Source organism: Zootoca vivipara, chromosome 3 (assembly GCF_963506605.1).
Source record: "Zootoca vivipara chromosome 3, rZooViv1.1, whole genome shotgun sequence".
Taxonomy (NCBI): Eukaryota; Metazoa; Chordata; class Lepidosauria; order Squamata; family Lacertidae; genus Zootoca; species Zootoca vivipara.
This window is the reverse complement of record NC_083278.1, coordinates 5,820,313-5,834,622: the sequence shown is the minus strand read 5'-3', so window position 1 is coordinate 5,834,622 and position 14,310 is coordinate 5,820,313. Positions and strand designations below refer to the sequence as shown.

At 45.3% G+C, this 14,310-nt stretch overlaps 1 protein-coding gene across 1 annotated transcript; it reads right to left on the bottom strand.

Moving 5' to 3' along the window:
- Positions 1-813: 813 nt before the first annotated feature.
- On the bottom strand, positions 814-13,436 carry LOC118082620 (cytochrome P450 2K6-like). Its single transcript, XM_060272364.1, has 9 exons — positions 13,159-13,436; positions 11,230-11,392; positions 8,629-8,778; positions 6,472-6,632; positions 5,104-5,277; positions 4,336-4,477; positions 3,391-3,575; positions 2,816-2,957; positions 814-1,208 (listed from the first exon to the last, which is right to left on the bottom strand). Exons 1-9 carry the CDS (start codon positions 13,339-13,341, stop codon positions 1,021-1,023), a joined length of 1,488 nt encoding a protein of 495 aa, XP_060128347.1. The 5' UTR covers positions 13,342-13,436; the 3' UTR covers positions 814-1,020.
- Positions 13,437-14,310: the final 874 nt, after the last annotated feature.

The following is a 14,310-nucleotide window of genomic DNA, read 5'->3' as shown; positions in this document are numbered from 1 at the left end:
CCAGATTTTTCATACCACCCACCCCCAATTTTTAAAATAGAATTTCTCCACAGAGTAAGTTTTGCATCTGAAAATGAAGGAAATTTATTTTTATTGGCCAATACAGTATATTCCATATTTTCTACCTGACTTAATTGTTTCAAGTGTTGTTTGAACTTTCAAACATCTTGATCCTAATGCAAGGTGCTATGTATGTATGTAAATTATCCACTGTGATACATTAAGACCATCAGCAAGTCTTCAATATTTAATATTTGTCAATAAATAGGCATGATTTTATATTTTCAGATTTGGAACTCCACATCCGCATTCTTTAATTTGTGAATGCATTTTCTGCAAAGGTGTTCTCTGTGTTTTTGAGACCCAAAGACATTTCCTAAACAGGGAGTTTATCTTTTGGAAATATGATCTGGATATAAAAACTGGAAGGCCTCTCAGAATATAGATAAATCTGGGGACAATGTTCTTAATCAGATTCCTGATGTGAATTTTAAAACCAGTGGAATTTATCATTGCTCTTTTCACATGGAAAGACAATCTATTTTGTTACCTGTAGACTTGCTATACCTGTGGCCCTCAGTTAAAATCTGAGCCTCTTGATCAGAGTGGAGAGAAGCACCTGCATTTGACTATTCCTTTTTGACCAGCCATCACTTAAATCTTTGTTTTTAAAAGTGCCCTTCACTTAGAACCACATGATGAAGCAGTAAAATACACAAGGAATGAAGTGTCTTGGCACAAAATATACAGATTATAGTAGGTAATTTCCCCCCTGAACAGAATCAAATAACTTTCAAAATTAAATCCCTAGGCTGAACTAAAGCACTACAATTAACACAATATCATATTTACTACAAACATTAAGCAGAACATAGTGTGTAACACTTAGGTTTTGTGACACATCATGGGCCAATCCGACTGGAAGTCTACTGAAACAAAATGTCCATGGTTAATAAGGGTGTTTAAAAAAGGTTTGCATTGATCACACAGGGAGGCTTACCAACCCATGAACTTTGCGTCTTATGAACGTGGCAGAGCACAGAGTTGGTGGGGCATGGGTGCTGTTGTTAACCCAACAGCAGGGGTAAAATCCAGGTCATCTTCAGATGTTCCAGGAGGGAGCCGGAATGTGAATCTCTGCAGGAGACTCGTGAAGAAGAGGAAGAGCTCCATTTTGGCAAGAGTCTCACCTAAACATGCTCTCCGACCTGTAAGGAAGCCCAAGCAGGATTGAAACTGGCTTTATTGCTTACTTAATACCATTTTATTGGTTTATCTATAATGGAATTGTCAGAGGGTCATCGTGGCTACTCTAGAGTAACTCCGCTTGAGTCCAGTTTGTCTTTAAAGACTTTTATTGTGCATAGTATTTATAATAATAATAATATTATAATTTTTTATTTATACCCCGCCCATCTGGCTGGGTTTCCCCAGCCACTCTGGGCGGCTTCCAACAGAAAAATAAAACACAATTATCTACTAAACATTAAAAGCCTCCCTGAACAGGGCTGCCTTCAGATGTCTTCTTAAAGTCTGGTAGTTGCTTTCCTCTTTGACATCTGTTGGGAGGGCGTTCCACAGGGCAGGCGCCACCACCGAGAAGGCCCTCTGCCTAGTTCCCTGCAACTTGGCTTCTCGCAACGAGGGAACCGCCAGAAGGCCCTCGGTGCTGGACCTCAGTGTCCAGGCAGAATGATGGAGGTGTAGAGATAGCTTAAAACATGACCTCTCAGTCCGAACCAGAATCCGGCAATGGCTTACGTCTGTTCCTATGCCAGGAAGTAGTTGGGGCACCCCAAAACACCTCCCCCTTGACCTGCGTCACAGTGCTCTCCTCAACTCTTGCTCCGAAAGGAGCGATGCCCTCTCAGCCTCCTCCTGGTCAAAGTGGTGCAATGACCCTCCAGCATCCTGGAGCCCTTGCCTTCATCTCTCCTCCCCTGAGCTTTCCCATCATTCCGCAAGCTGGCTTCTCTCTCCCTCCGAGTCTTTCCCCTCCCCCCTGGCTGCTGAATCCCTCCAAGTCAGAAGTTGCCCTACTGAAAACGAATAATGTTGCGAATCTTATTACAGCTCTAAATGACAGATATAAGTACTCCAAAGTTAGAGACTGGGTCCTCTGTCCAAGTTTTATTTTATGTTAATATACTTAGGAAGGCCTGTTCATTGGATATGTATAAATAGACACAAAATACTGTTGGATTTTTTGAATAGTCAAGTTACTTTAGAGCCGGTCTAATGTAAATACTGTCTGTTTAAGAGAAACAGGTGCCGGTGTTTCTGTTAATTGCTCACAGGCGTGGGCTCTGCTCCTTGTATATAAGGCTCTGCCAGAAAGCCTTCTGTATCTCTTAGTTAGATCTTTCAGTTTTGATTCATCTCTAAGTAGATCACTCTCTCAGTTTAAGAGATTCCTTAGTTGAATCTTAGTATGATTGCTTAGTTATAATGCTAGAATGCTGTTAATTCTCGGGTAGTTTAATGGGAGGTTTGTGGGAGGTTTGGAATGTGGGAGAAAGCATTTATCTTTAGTTTAAAGTCTCTTTCGATTCAGTTTGTTTTTCAGTTAAAGAAACCCAACCGTTTATATTTTCATCTGCATACTTTTACAAGTGTGCAGCTAGTAAGGGGTTTCATATAAGGGAGATAATTCCCTACGCTCTTGGTGGTGTTTTCTTAGCCAGGTCGACTTCTGATTGCGTATAATCTGCGTGAAGCGTACTTTAAAGGGCCACTGAAAACTGGGATATATGATTTAGGTTAAGCAAGTTTCAATACACAGTTTTCTCCAATATTATTCTGATAAATATGTTACCTGCAGAGAAAGGCAGGAATGCGTGTCTCTTTATGAACTTTCCTTCAGAGTCAAGAAAGTGCTCAGGATAAAATTGGTATGGTTTTTCCCACTGAGATTCATCATGCAGCACGGAGGTCAGTAGTGGCAAGATATGAGTCCCCTGAAAAGGAAAAGCAAGAGTTATTTAAACACTGGATATGGCCCATCAAGCAAATTGTTATGGTATAGTCCTCAATGTATTTTTTTCTTTAAAAAAGCAAGAAATGAGCCGGAATATAATCCAGAGATTATATACCATTAGCTCCTTAAACAGTCATCATTGGGCTGAGAGAATTGTTGACTGAGCCTCTTGCCCAACTTTTCTGGGATGACTCAATAAAGACCTGTATGCAGGAAGGAAGGCAGAAGCAAGTAGGCCCAGACTAGAGAACTGGGGCACCAAGTGGGGCCCCCAGAGGGGCAATGGCCCCCTACTTTACAAGGAGGTCAGTGGGACCTGCTCCTAGGGTTAGCCTAAAGTGTAATGTCCTAATTAATGAATAAATCAATTGCAGACAGTTGAGCAAAGAATGCAGTTTAATCAAAGTGATTACCTTTGGAATGAAGTAGCCTTTGAGGGTAACATCCACAGTGGTTGCATGGGGAAGGTTGGCTGGGACAATGTCAGCAAATCTCTGGATCTCATGGACCACGGCATCTGTATAAGGCATTTTAGTTCGGTGCTCTATCCTTGGTTGAGAAGATCCAAGAAACTTTGCAATTTCTTCTTGGACCTTATCTGAGGGCAGTGGAGAGGCATTTTTTTTTGTCAAAATAAACTCATTGGTGGTTTTTTTGTCCCCCATAAATGCCAAACTCAAAATCATATTTCTGGTTACAGGTAGGTGGCCGTGTTGGCCTGACGTAGTCAAAACAAATTAAAAAAAACCCTTCCAGTAGCACCTTAGAGACCAGCTAAGTTTGTCATAGGTATGAGCTTTCATGTGCATGCATGTTTCTGAAGAAGTGTGCATGCACACAAAAGCTCATACCAATGACAAACTTAGTTGGTCTCTAAGGTGCTACTGGAAGGAATTTTTTTTTATTTTGTTTCAAAAGCATATGTTTGCCATCAACTTATATCTTCAGATTTCCTGGAGTAACTGACAGCTAATTATGCAATGGGACTGCCTGATCTATGAGCACAATCTCACAACTTAATGCAAAATTGTGGAAGATGCTATTCACCTGAGAATTTTAGTAGAAATTCACAATTTGCATATAGTTATGCCGGAAGCAAAAGTCAGAAACATGTGTGCTCCGTTACACCCAACATTGGGGGGGGGGAATGGGGACTGACATGTGTGTGGTCACACAGTGAAACTAGGCCCAACAAGGCCCACCCAGTTGTGGAATATTGAGGGGGGCCGCCCCCTCATCGAAAATTGTGGGGCTCACCGCCCAGCTCCCTGGCTCCCCAGAGAGTTACCGGTATGTACAACTGGAATCAAGATATGATAGCTAGAGTAATGGGAGCCAACCCAATGAAAAGAACTCACTCTGAATTTCAGGATATTTCATCATTAGTAACAGTCCCCAGCACAGTGTGGTAGAAGTGGTTGCCATGCCAGCAGCAAATAAGTTACCCACAGTGGCTTTTAGGTTCTCATTGTGGAAACATCCGTTTGGCTTGTCCTTCTCCTGGGGTGTAAAAAGAAAGAACTGGCTATAACCAGGTGAATGAGCAAATTCCATGCGCAGATATCCAAGTAGCCAACCAAGGGCTGGGAGGGCACTCACTGGAATGGAAAGAGTAGAAATATAATACACGCCAAGCACACTAAAATTTCTTTTATCTATGAAAGCATGTCACAGGCAGAAGAAAGGAGCGTAGTGGGGAGGGAAACATGACATGTTGGACTAGTCATGGAATCAAGGAATCATAGAGTTGGAAGGGACCCTGAGGATCATCTATTCCAACCATCTCAATGTAGGACTGCAGCTGTCACTAACAGGGATCGAATCTGCAACCTTGGAGTACGCAGCAACGTTTTACAACCAACTGAGCTACTGTATCTCAAAGGTTGTTTTTTTCCTTTTCTTTTGAGAGAAGCAGGCGTCCAACTGCAAACAGCCCTGCAAGCAATCAGGTCACAGACTCCGGATATTCGGATATTAGCCAAAGCTTTAGAGAGCAAAAAATAAAAAATAAATGTGCAGAGTATAGTAGACACCGGCTCACATGGAAATGTATTTTTAAAATGTGAAAATTTCAGCTTTTCAAAATATCAAATTTTATTCTTGTTGGGTTTAAAAGACTCCATTACCTCTTGCTGTCTCAGAAGAAATGAATCAATAAAGCTCCTTTGGTCGTTTTCATCCAGATCTTTGAGGTGTTGTATGAAGGTGGCTTTTACGAAGGCATGTATCTCATCCCTGTTGTGAAGGATAGTCTTACGAGCTCCCAAAAGTGAGCCAAGAGCAGGAAATATGTTATACAGCTGTAAGAATAAAATACGACAAAGAGAAAAGCCCAGTGCTCAATTATCAGGTGGTACCCCAAATATGTTTGCTCATCTTCCACAGAGGAATACACAATGACAGAGAACAATAATGTATTCGGGTTGGAGCAACGTTGAGTAAATATCCCTTCGAGGCCAAGGCTGCAATAGAGCTGGCTGGAGGGCCAATTTCCTACGTGCTGTTGTAGTTATCAAGCCCCGTTGTACTTGTGGATTAGCAGTTTGTTGAGATGTGGACAAGCCCCTAGATTAGGCATCCCCAAACTGTGGCCCTGCAGATGTTTTGGCCTACAACTCCCATGATCCCAAGCTAACAGGACCAGTGGTCGGGGAAGATGGGAATTGTAGTCCAAAACATCTGGAGGGCCAAAGTTTGGGGATGCCTGCCCTAGACAGAGGTCAACACTGTATACTTAGACCAGTAGTTGCCAGGGTCATCAATATACAAAAAGTCAATTATGGTTTAAGTTATCTAGCTATCATATGTTAAGCAGAATACCCAATTATATTGTCAGAGGGTCGTTGCGGCTACTCTAGAGAAACTTTGCTTGAGTCCAGTTTGTCTTTAAAGACTATTATTGTGCAAAGTATTTACAGTGCAGAGACAGCTTAAAACATGACCTCTCAGTTTGAACCAGAATCCGGCAATGGCGTACGTCTGTTCCTACGCCAGCAAAGTAGTCGGGGCACCTCAAAACGCCTTCCCCTTGACCTGCGTCGCGGTGCTCTCCTTAACTCTTGCACCGGAAGGAGCAATGCCTTCTCAGCCTCCTCCCGTTCAAGGCGGTGGAAGGGCTCTCCAGCATCCTGGAGCCCTTGCCTACATCTCTCCTCCCCTGAGCTTTCCCATCGGTCTGCATGCTGGCTTCTCTCTCCCTCCGAGTCTTTCCCCTCCCCCCTGGCTGTTTCAGACCCACTGCTGCTCCCTCTGCTTGGCGAGGTGGATGTTAGGATGATGGGGGCTGGCTCCCTGTAGGGTGTCACCCTTACATATATGAATGAAAATAATAAATGGGTGGAAGACTGCTTTTTAAAAATGTCCTGAAAGTGTCTCATATTTCTCAAAATATTTTTGCAGTGAATGCTGAACAATATGGAATTGCACACACATTGAGTTTTCTGTGAATACAACCAACTACAGTATTTCTTTTCCATTTGACAAGCTTAGATTACCATGATAGAGGGGCTTCCAAAAAGCCGGACATTTTCATTGAACAACTCCAGAAATTGTCTAAATGTGGAATCTTCGTATTCAAATCGCTTGTTTATTAGGATAGACGCTATGATATTGGCAACAGCGGCATTCATAGTTGTGGTGGTTTCAAATGGTTGTCCTATACGTAAATATTAAACAATGTTCAGATAAAATAAAAAAGTATAATTGCTCTTCACTACCTTAAGTTCCCAGGGTCAGCCTACCTATGTATAGAGTGCATTTATATTAGCATATATAATGTAGAAGAGTTTGGATTTGATATCCCGCTTTATCACTACCCTAAGGAGTCTCAAAGCGGCTAACATTCTCCTTTCCCTTCCTCCCCCACAACAGACACCCTGTGAGGTGAGTGGGGCTGAGAGACTTCAAAGAAGTGGGACTAGCCCAAGGTCACCCAGCAGCTGGAGGTGGAGGAATGGAGAAGCCCAGATTACGAGTCTACCGCTCTTAACCACTACACCACACTGGCACCATAATGTACCTACCCATAAGTCTCCAACCTTTTTGAGTCCATGACTCCCTTGTCCAGCTACAATCTTCCTGTGGTTCCCCTGTGGGGCAAATGCACTCCAAGCCTCAGGAGCCAGTTATGTCACCCCTTGGCAGATCCAGCTGCCTCTCACCCTTTTTCAAACACCCTCCGTTACGAAGTGTTCCCTCATCCTCTTCTCCTCTCCCCTCTCCTTGGGAGTCCTCTAGGGAGCAGCCACAGCCACCCCTGGTCTCTGAGCCACCCCCTGCCCCCCAAGAGAGGTGCCTCCTCAGGCTGCCCCACAAGGGCCTAGGAAGAGGGCGCCCCAGCCTTAGCGGCCTGACGGAGACTGGACGGAGGTGATTGTGAAGCCAGCACCTTACTTGCCTTGGGAGGCAGCAGTGGCAGCAGTGGGTGCCACCAGCAGGGCCGGCTCTAGGTAGACCCCCGGTGGCGCAGGGCACCAGGGCGCCTAGGTGCTCAGGGGGCGCTGAGGGGCGTCCCAGCAAGTGGGGGAGCTGCGCAGCGGCCTCCCTTTTCCCTCCGCCAGCCGCGCCGCTCAGGGGAAAGCAGGGAGGTAAGCGAGTGGAGCAGGGGCACTAGGACCCTGCTCCGCTCTGCAGGGTCATCCCTCACCCCGGCGCTGCGTTTCATTGGTAGAGGTGACGCCACATGGCAGCAGCTCTACCAATGAAACGCAGCGCCAGGGTGGGCGGGAAGGCTGTCAAACCTCCGAGGCCAGGAGCCACGCGGCCTCTGAGGCACCTCGGCTGCTCCTGCAAAGAAGGCTGCTTCCTTGCTCCAGGCCCGGCGGTGGCGGGGTGGCCCTTCCTCCTCGGGTCCTGCCCCGCGCTCCTCAAGCGGCGGTCGCGGGTGTCCCGAGTGGGAGGGCCTCTGGCTTGGAGCTCGGCGAGGCCGGCGGAGTCGTGCTCCCCTTGCAGCAGCCTCCCGAGCTCGCCCGGCAGCTCCTCCGCAGGCCCATGTACAACAGGCCTCCGCTGGGCAGGGAAGCGCAGCTGGGTGAGCTGGGCCGGCCTGTGCACCTGGAGCTGAGCGCCGCCGAGGAGAGCATCCGGAGCCACCAGAGGTGAGTGACTCAGAGCCTGGAACCGTGCAGGCCGAAGGGAAGGGGGGGGGGCGACAATTTTTTTTTTTGGCACCAGGGCACTGGGTACCCTTAAGACGGCCCTGGCCACCAGGCCTGCATGGCGCAAAGGCTCCCCTTCGGCACCGTACACTCAGCTCCCAGACATGGTCTTGCACACAGCAAGCACAAGAAAGGTCAGTGTGGTGCCTGCCTGCCCAGCCTCCCACTGGTCTGTCCATTCCCAACATCAAGGGCTGGTGGACTGGCTGAACCACCTCAGCTTCTGACAACCAGCACCCCCTGGCCAGCCCCAAAGGCACCGTTCACCTGGGGAGCTTGTAGCCAGGGCTGCTGCAACAAACAGCTGTGCAAGCCTTTGGGTGGGAGAGATGCGAGAGGACACCTGAGGAGGGAGGAAAGGAAAGAGGGACAGAGGCCAGCATTCTCTCACACTGACCTGAACACTGCAGATTGGTTACTCCTTCACCAGGAATCCTGGTTACTATAGTTCTGAGAGTTAGCAATATTTATAGAACACAATATTCTGTAACCCACCTTGGTAAGATTCAAATTTCTTAATCAGGACACTGCATTCTTCCACAATTCTGTCCTCTATGGACCTTTTCCCCATGCCATAGTCCCGTAATGTGCTTAGTGCAAACCGCCGCATCACTTTCCAGTTTTCACCATGTGAAAAAATAACACCTGAAGAGAAGAGATCAAGTTTCTAGTTACCATGGTCACGATAATATGTTTTGGCTTCTCGGGCCCTTCTTCTGTGGAACTGACAATCGCTCTCAGCTGGTCCCTCATCCGGTCTCTGATAAGACACACACTCTCCAGAACTTCAGCAATATCCCTATGGGTTGTACCCTCAGAACACGATTGGACAGGGGGTTCTCCAGTTTACGGCTCTTCAGATGTAATGGTACATTATCTTATGACCAGATTCTCCTATTCCCTCAACACTACTCTTTTGCTGGCAGTGACAAAGACATTTGACATTATCCCTCAAATGGCTGCAACTACACTGGCCGATTGAAAAATTGGCAGGCTGGCCTCAAAGCTATAATTTAAACTAATAATCAGATCTCAAATCCAAATCACTTTATTTCAGCTTTGAGCTCATAGACATAATAAAACAAGAACAGAAATACACACAATTTGATTGACAATTAAAAGGTAAAATAGCTTAAGGGATATACAGAATTAGATAAGGATATAATAAAATAATTTCAAGTTGTGTATAACAATCCATTCCATCTCTTATATGTCAAAACAGAAGTTAATTTTTTTTTGGCCATTTGTAGAGTTACAAACGGATTTGTGTCTTGCAATAAAAAAGCAAGGTGAGAATCTTCCAGATGCCCGGGGAGTTTTTTGAATTAGTGGGAGCAATAAATTCTTACGGACAGCACAGTATAAAGGACATATAAACACTATGTGCTGCAGGGTTTCAATCGAGGAGTTATCACAGGCACATAAAACTGAAACTTGGCCCTTAGAACATCTGTGAAGGAGGACATTTGGGGGGAAGAAATTAAAACTTGCCTTAATAAAAGCAAAACGACGAGTGGCAATAGGAAGGGATGATAAGTAAACTGGCACATGAAATGAAGGATTAACACCCAAATGTTGCGGAGATCATGTCCCCCCACCAAGCATAAGATTGTGTTGCATCTCTATATCGTCCAATCTTTGGGTAATAATCTTTTTTGCTGTAGTAAGATCGTACCACAGAATTTCTAAAGCGAAATTCCAAAAAGCGAGAGTTTGGCGTGGATCGTACTAGCCCAAGGGCGAGTAAACTCACCGTGCCATAAGCATTGGGCTAGATAATAATTAGGTAATCTGTGCCAAAGTGTTAACCAATAGCTAAAAACATGTTTCCACAGGAGTGTCTCCAAGGAAGGCACCCTCAATTCCACACTGATAGCTGCATTGCTCACACAAGTGGGAACATTCAAGAGGCGACGGAAGAATTGATTTTGGAGAGACTCAAGAGCTGAGACATTTGCCAAGGCAGCCCAAAGTGGCGCAGCATAACCGAGTGTGGCAACTACTCTCGATTTATACACCTTCAACCCCGAAGGCACATGCAGGGCACCATCCGTAAAATAGAATTGGAGTAGTGCATAAGACAAAGCTTTTGCCTTGTTGAGAAGGTATTGTATCTGTGCTGTCCACCTCATATTTTGTGGAACTTAGCAACTTGTTTCACTGCTACTCCATCAAGCTTCCAAGTATATTGTTTCCGGCTTCTGGAAAAGATCATTATTTTAGTTTTGGAGTGGTTAATGGCTAGATGATTAGATCGACAATAGGACGCAAAAATCTTCAGTGCTCTGTTTAGAACAACTCGTGAGTAGGAAAGAATCACTGCATCATCTGCATGGATATTAGCAGATGACTCAGCTAGGGGCTTTCTCATATCACTTATATACAGGTTAAAGAGAAGGGGTGCCAGTATACAGCTTGACGGACTCCCCTATTTATCTGGAACTCACCCTGTTCGTGAGTTCACCTGAAGGAGTTAATCTCACTCTGGCAGCTGATCCCTCATGTAATTGAATCATGAGCCATAGCAGTCTTCTATCTATACCCCACGTACGGTAGCTAGTTTCACCCATAGATTGTTCCTGGGAAAACTATCAAAAGCTGCCTTCAAATCAATGAAGGCTGCACATAAACGGCCCCACCTAGGGGCCGAGTATTTCAGTGCACGGCGTGATCAGTTGTGGAGCGATTAGACTTAAAATCCGCCTGTTCATGCCCAATTAAGTTTGACTTTTCTGTCCACTGGGCTAATTTGGACAACAAAAAATGGGCATAAATTTCCCCTAAGGTTGACAGTAAGCTAATATTGTGGTAATTCCCCGGGTCAGAGGTAGGTCCTTTTTAATGGATTGGAATAACAATAGCCTCCTACCAGGCCCTAGGAATGAGACCAGTGGTGTTTATGGCATCAAATACTTTGGCCAGGATTTCAGCCCACCACTCAGGATGTGACCTAATGGCCTCAGCTGGAACCAGGTGCTTTACCTGCTTTCAGTTGGCCGATCAAGTCTTTTCTAATAATCAGTTCTATGAACTTTTTGGCACAGATTCTATATTGCTATGATAACTAAATTTCACAAACAGAAGGAAAGGCCTCACCAAAGCCCCTTGCAAAATCCTCAAAAATGGGGACGATGGGTCTCTCTGCAAATGCGTCCGCCTGATTCACCAGAGCCTCCTTGACTGTCTCATACCCCGTCAGCACCACCATTTTCTGGAATCCCATTTGGATGTGGAAGATGGGGCCATGTTCTTTGGACAACTGGAGTTCAATGACCAAAAGAGAGAAACATCAAATAAATCCCCCAAGACTAAGCAAAGGGTAACTAAACATACACAATCTCTCACAGATCTGAAATAAATTTCATTTACATGGTTTCATGGTATATTTGTGACTGAATTATCAACTTTAAATGTCTAATCACATGGGTGCCTTTAGGAAGAGGAGTAACATCAAATTGTTAAGAAGAAGGTGCAGTAGGGTGGCAATTTCTGCAGGTCTTTTATTTTATTGGGAGGAAACTGTGAGCAGATAAAGTTGAAAACTGATGTGAATTTTCCTTCCTTAACAAAATGAAAGTTAGAATCATAGAATTGTAGAGTTGGAAGGACCCACAAGGATCATCTAGTCCAACCCCCTGAAATGCAGGAATCTTTTTGCCCAACGTGGGATCGAACCCACGACCCTTTGATTAAAAGTCTTATGCTCAACCAAGTGAGCTATCAGTTCTGGCTGCTCATAATTGGGCTCCTCTGTTTCACCCGTGGAGAGCTAGTGCTTTCCAATATTGCCTTTAGCTAAAATTACCCTGGAGATTTAATCTATATTTAATCTAATGCAAAAAAATTTCACCTGCCCAAAGAATCCTGGAAAATGTGGGTGTTGTGAAGAGATGAACATTCTCAATAAGAACATAATTGCGTGTGGAGACGTTTTAACCAGGCCTAGACATAAATTCAGACAGGACTCAAATTTTGGTTTGGTTTTTGGCAGAATTTAGGCCACAACTTTATTGATTACAAATCAAGTGAGTGGTTCCATAGGCTCTGGTTTGTCTAGCTACCTGCAGCCCTGCAGGGAGAGCTGACTCTGGACACCAACCATAAGTCAGCCTTGGGTGAACACCTGGGACAGAGGCAGACAGAGGTGTCTGCCACGCCTCCACCCAGATGAACTCAGGCTCAGGGCACAACTCCGCACGGGGAAGACCAACCGTGAGTCCTTGGATTCCTTCTTAAAGGAATACCCAATGGATAGGGATGGCTAGGCATCCTGCCAACCCTATCAACAAGAACCAGAGCCTATCTGCACCCCTACAAGTTGTGACAATTTGCTACACGGCAGGGGAAACCCAAATGGCACCAGCCAATCAGCCAAGTGGGGGAAATTCCTGCCATGCCCCTGTCCCAATGACAAGCGACACACGACGGCATAGCAAGGTCAAGAAAAAGCCATAAATATAGGGACAGGTGGGCAGGTCCGATGAACTGAGCCTGAAAGCCTTCTTTACTGGCCGAGGGAGCCAGCATTTGTCCACAGACAGTTTTTCCGGGTCATGTGACCAGCATGACTAAGCCACTACTGGCAAACCAGAGCAGCGCACGGAAACACCATTTAATTTCCTGCCAGAGCGGTACCTATTTATCTACTTGCACTTTGACGCGCTTTCGAACTGCTAGGCTGGCAGGAGCAGGGACCGAGCAATGGGAGCTCACCCTGTCGCGGGGATTCGAACTGCCAACCTTCTGATCAGCAAGCCCTAGGCTCTGTGGTTTAGACCACAGTGCCACCCACGTCCCAGGCTGGTTATGGCATTCCTATTTCCCTCCTCCAGTGACCCAGTCCCTCCACTGCACAAATCAGCTATCAGCCTAAACCATAACAGCAATCACACACAAAAAGGAAGAAAAAAAGGAGTAAGCGATTCTTGATAGAGTTTTGTCATTTTTGCATATATGCATATATGAAATGGAACACTGACATCTACCTGGCCTAAAAATATCCACAGAAAGAACAGAAAACGTTACCTTTAACATTGTTCTGTAAGGTCTCTTCAGATCCATCATGTGGAGATTCCCAACAAGTGGTAAAGGTGTAGGCCCTGGTGGGAGATTTTTGGAGCTGCTATTCCAGAAACTGCCCCATTTCAAAATGAATATAATCGTAAGGACGAGCAGGAACAATGTTGGAATCTGTGCAGTCCAATCCATTTCTTTTCAGTAAGCAAATTTCTGAAGCGATTACTGTGAAAGTCACAACATAGTTTGGTTAAGGACAATGTCTGCCGCCTGAAACGAGCAGCAAATTTATCATACTAGGAACTGTCTCTAGTGAATCATTTCAATCAATAGAATGCCTTCACTTTCCCCCAGACTTTACTGCAATCTACACTTGATGATTTAGCTTTCCCTTTAAAGGTACGGTAAAGGACCCCTGGGTGGTTAAATCCAGTCAAAGGCGACTATGGGGTTGTGGCGCTAATCTCGCTTTCAGGCCGGGGGAGCTGCCGTTTGTCCACAGACAGTTTTCCGGGTCATGTGGCCAGCATGGCTAAGCCGCTACTGGCACAGGGAGGACTGTGACGAGTGCCAGAGTGCACAGAAATGCTGTTTATCTTCCCTCTGCAGCGCTACCTATTTATCTACTTGCACTGGCATGCTTTTGAGCTGCTAAGTTGGCAGGAGCTTGGACAGAGCAACAGGAGCTCACCCAGTTGTAGAGATTCGACACCCCACCCCAAGAGACTCAGTGGTTTAGAGTACAGCGCCCTTTCTACTTACTTGAGCAGGGGTCTTTTCTTCCTGAAATGAAAACATCGTTCAGGAGCTTCAACCTCTTGAATTCTCAGAAGGTCCAATGTTCAGGTTTAGAAAAGCATTAAGAAACCCTCTTGCGTAAATATTGAACTAGTGAGAAATCTTTCAGATAGTCTCAGAATCTCCTGAACTCCTTCTTTACAAATATTCTGCATTTGGCATGTGTGTGTAGCTAATTTAGTTAATTAATATACCGGTGCCGGCAACATAGGGAGATGTTCTTGGGGAAATACTGCACAAATATTTTGGTGTGTGTGTGTGCGCGCGCATGCGATTTTCTGCATTTTGCAGCATGGACCTCTTCTGTGGGCCCAATCTCTTGAACTGTTTGCTCCATAGACAAACTTGTGTTATACACTTCCT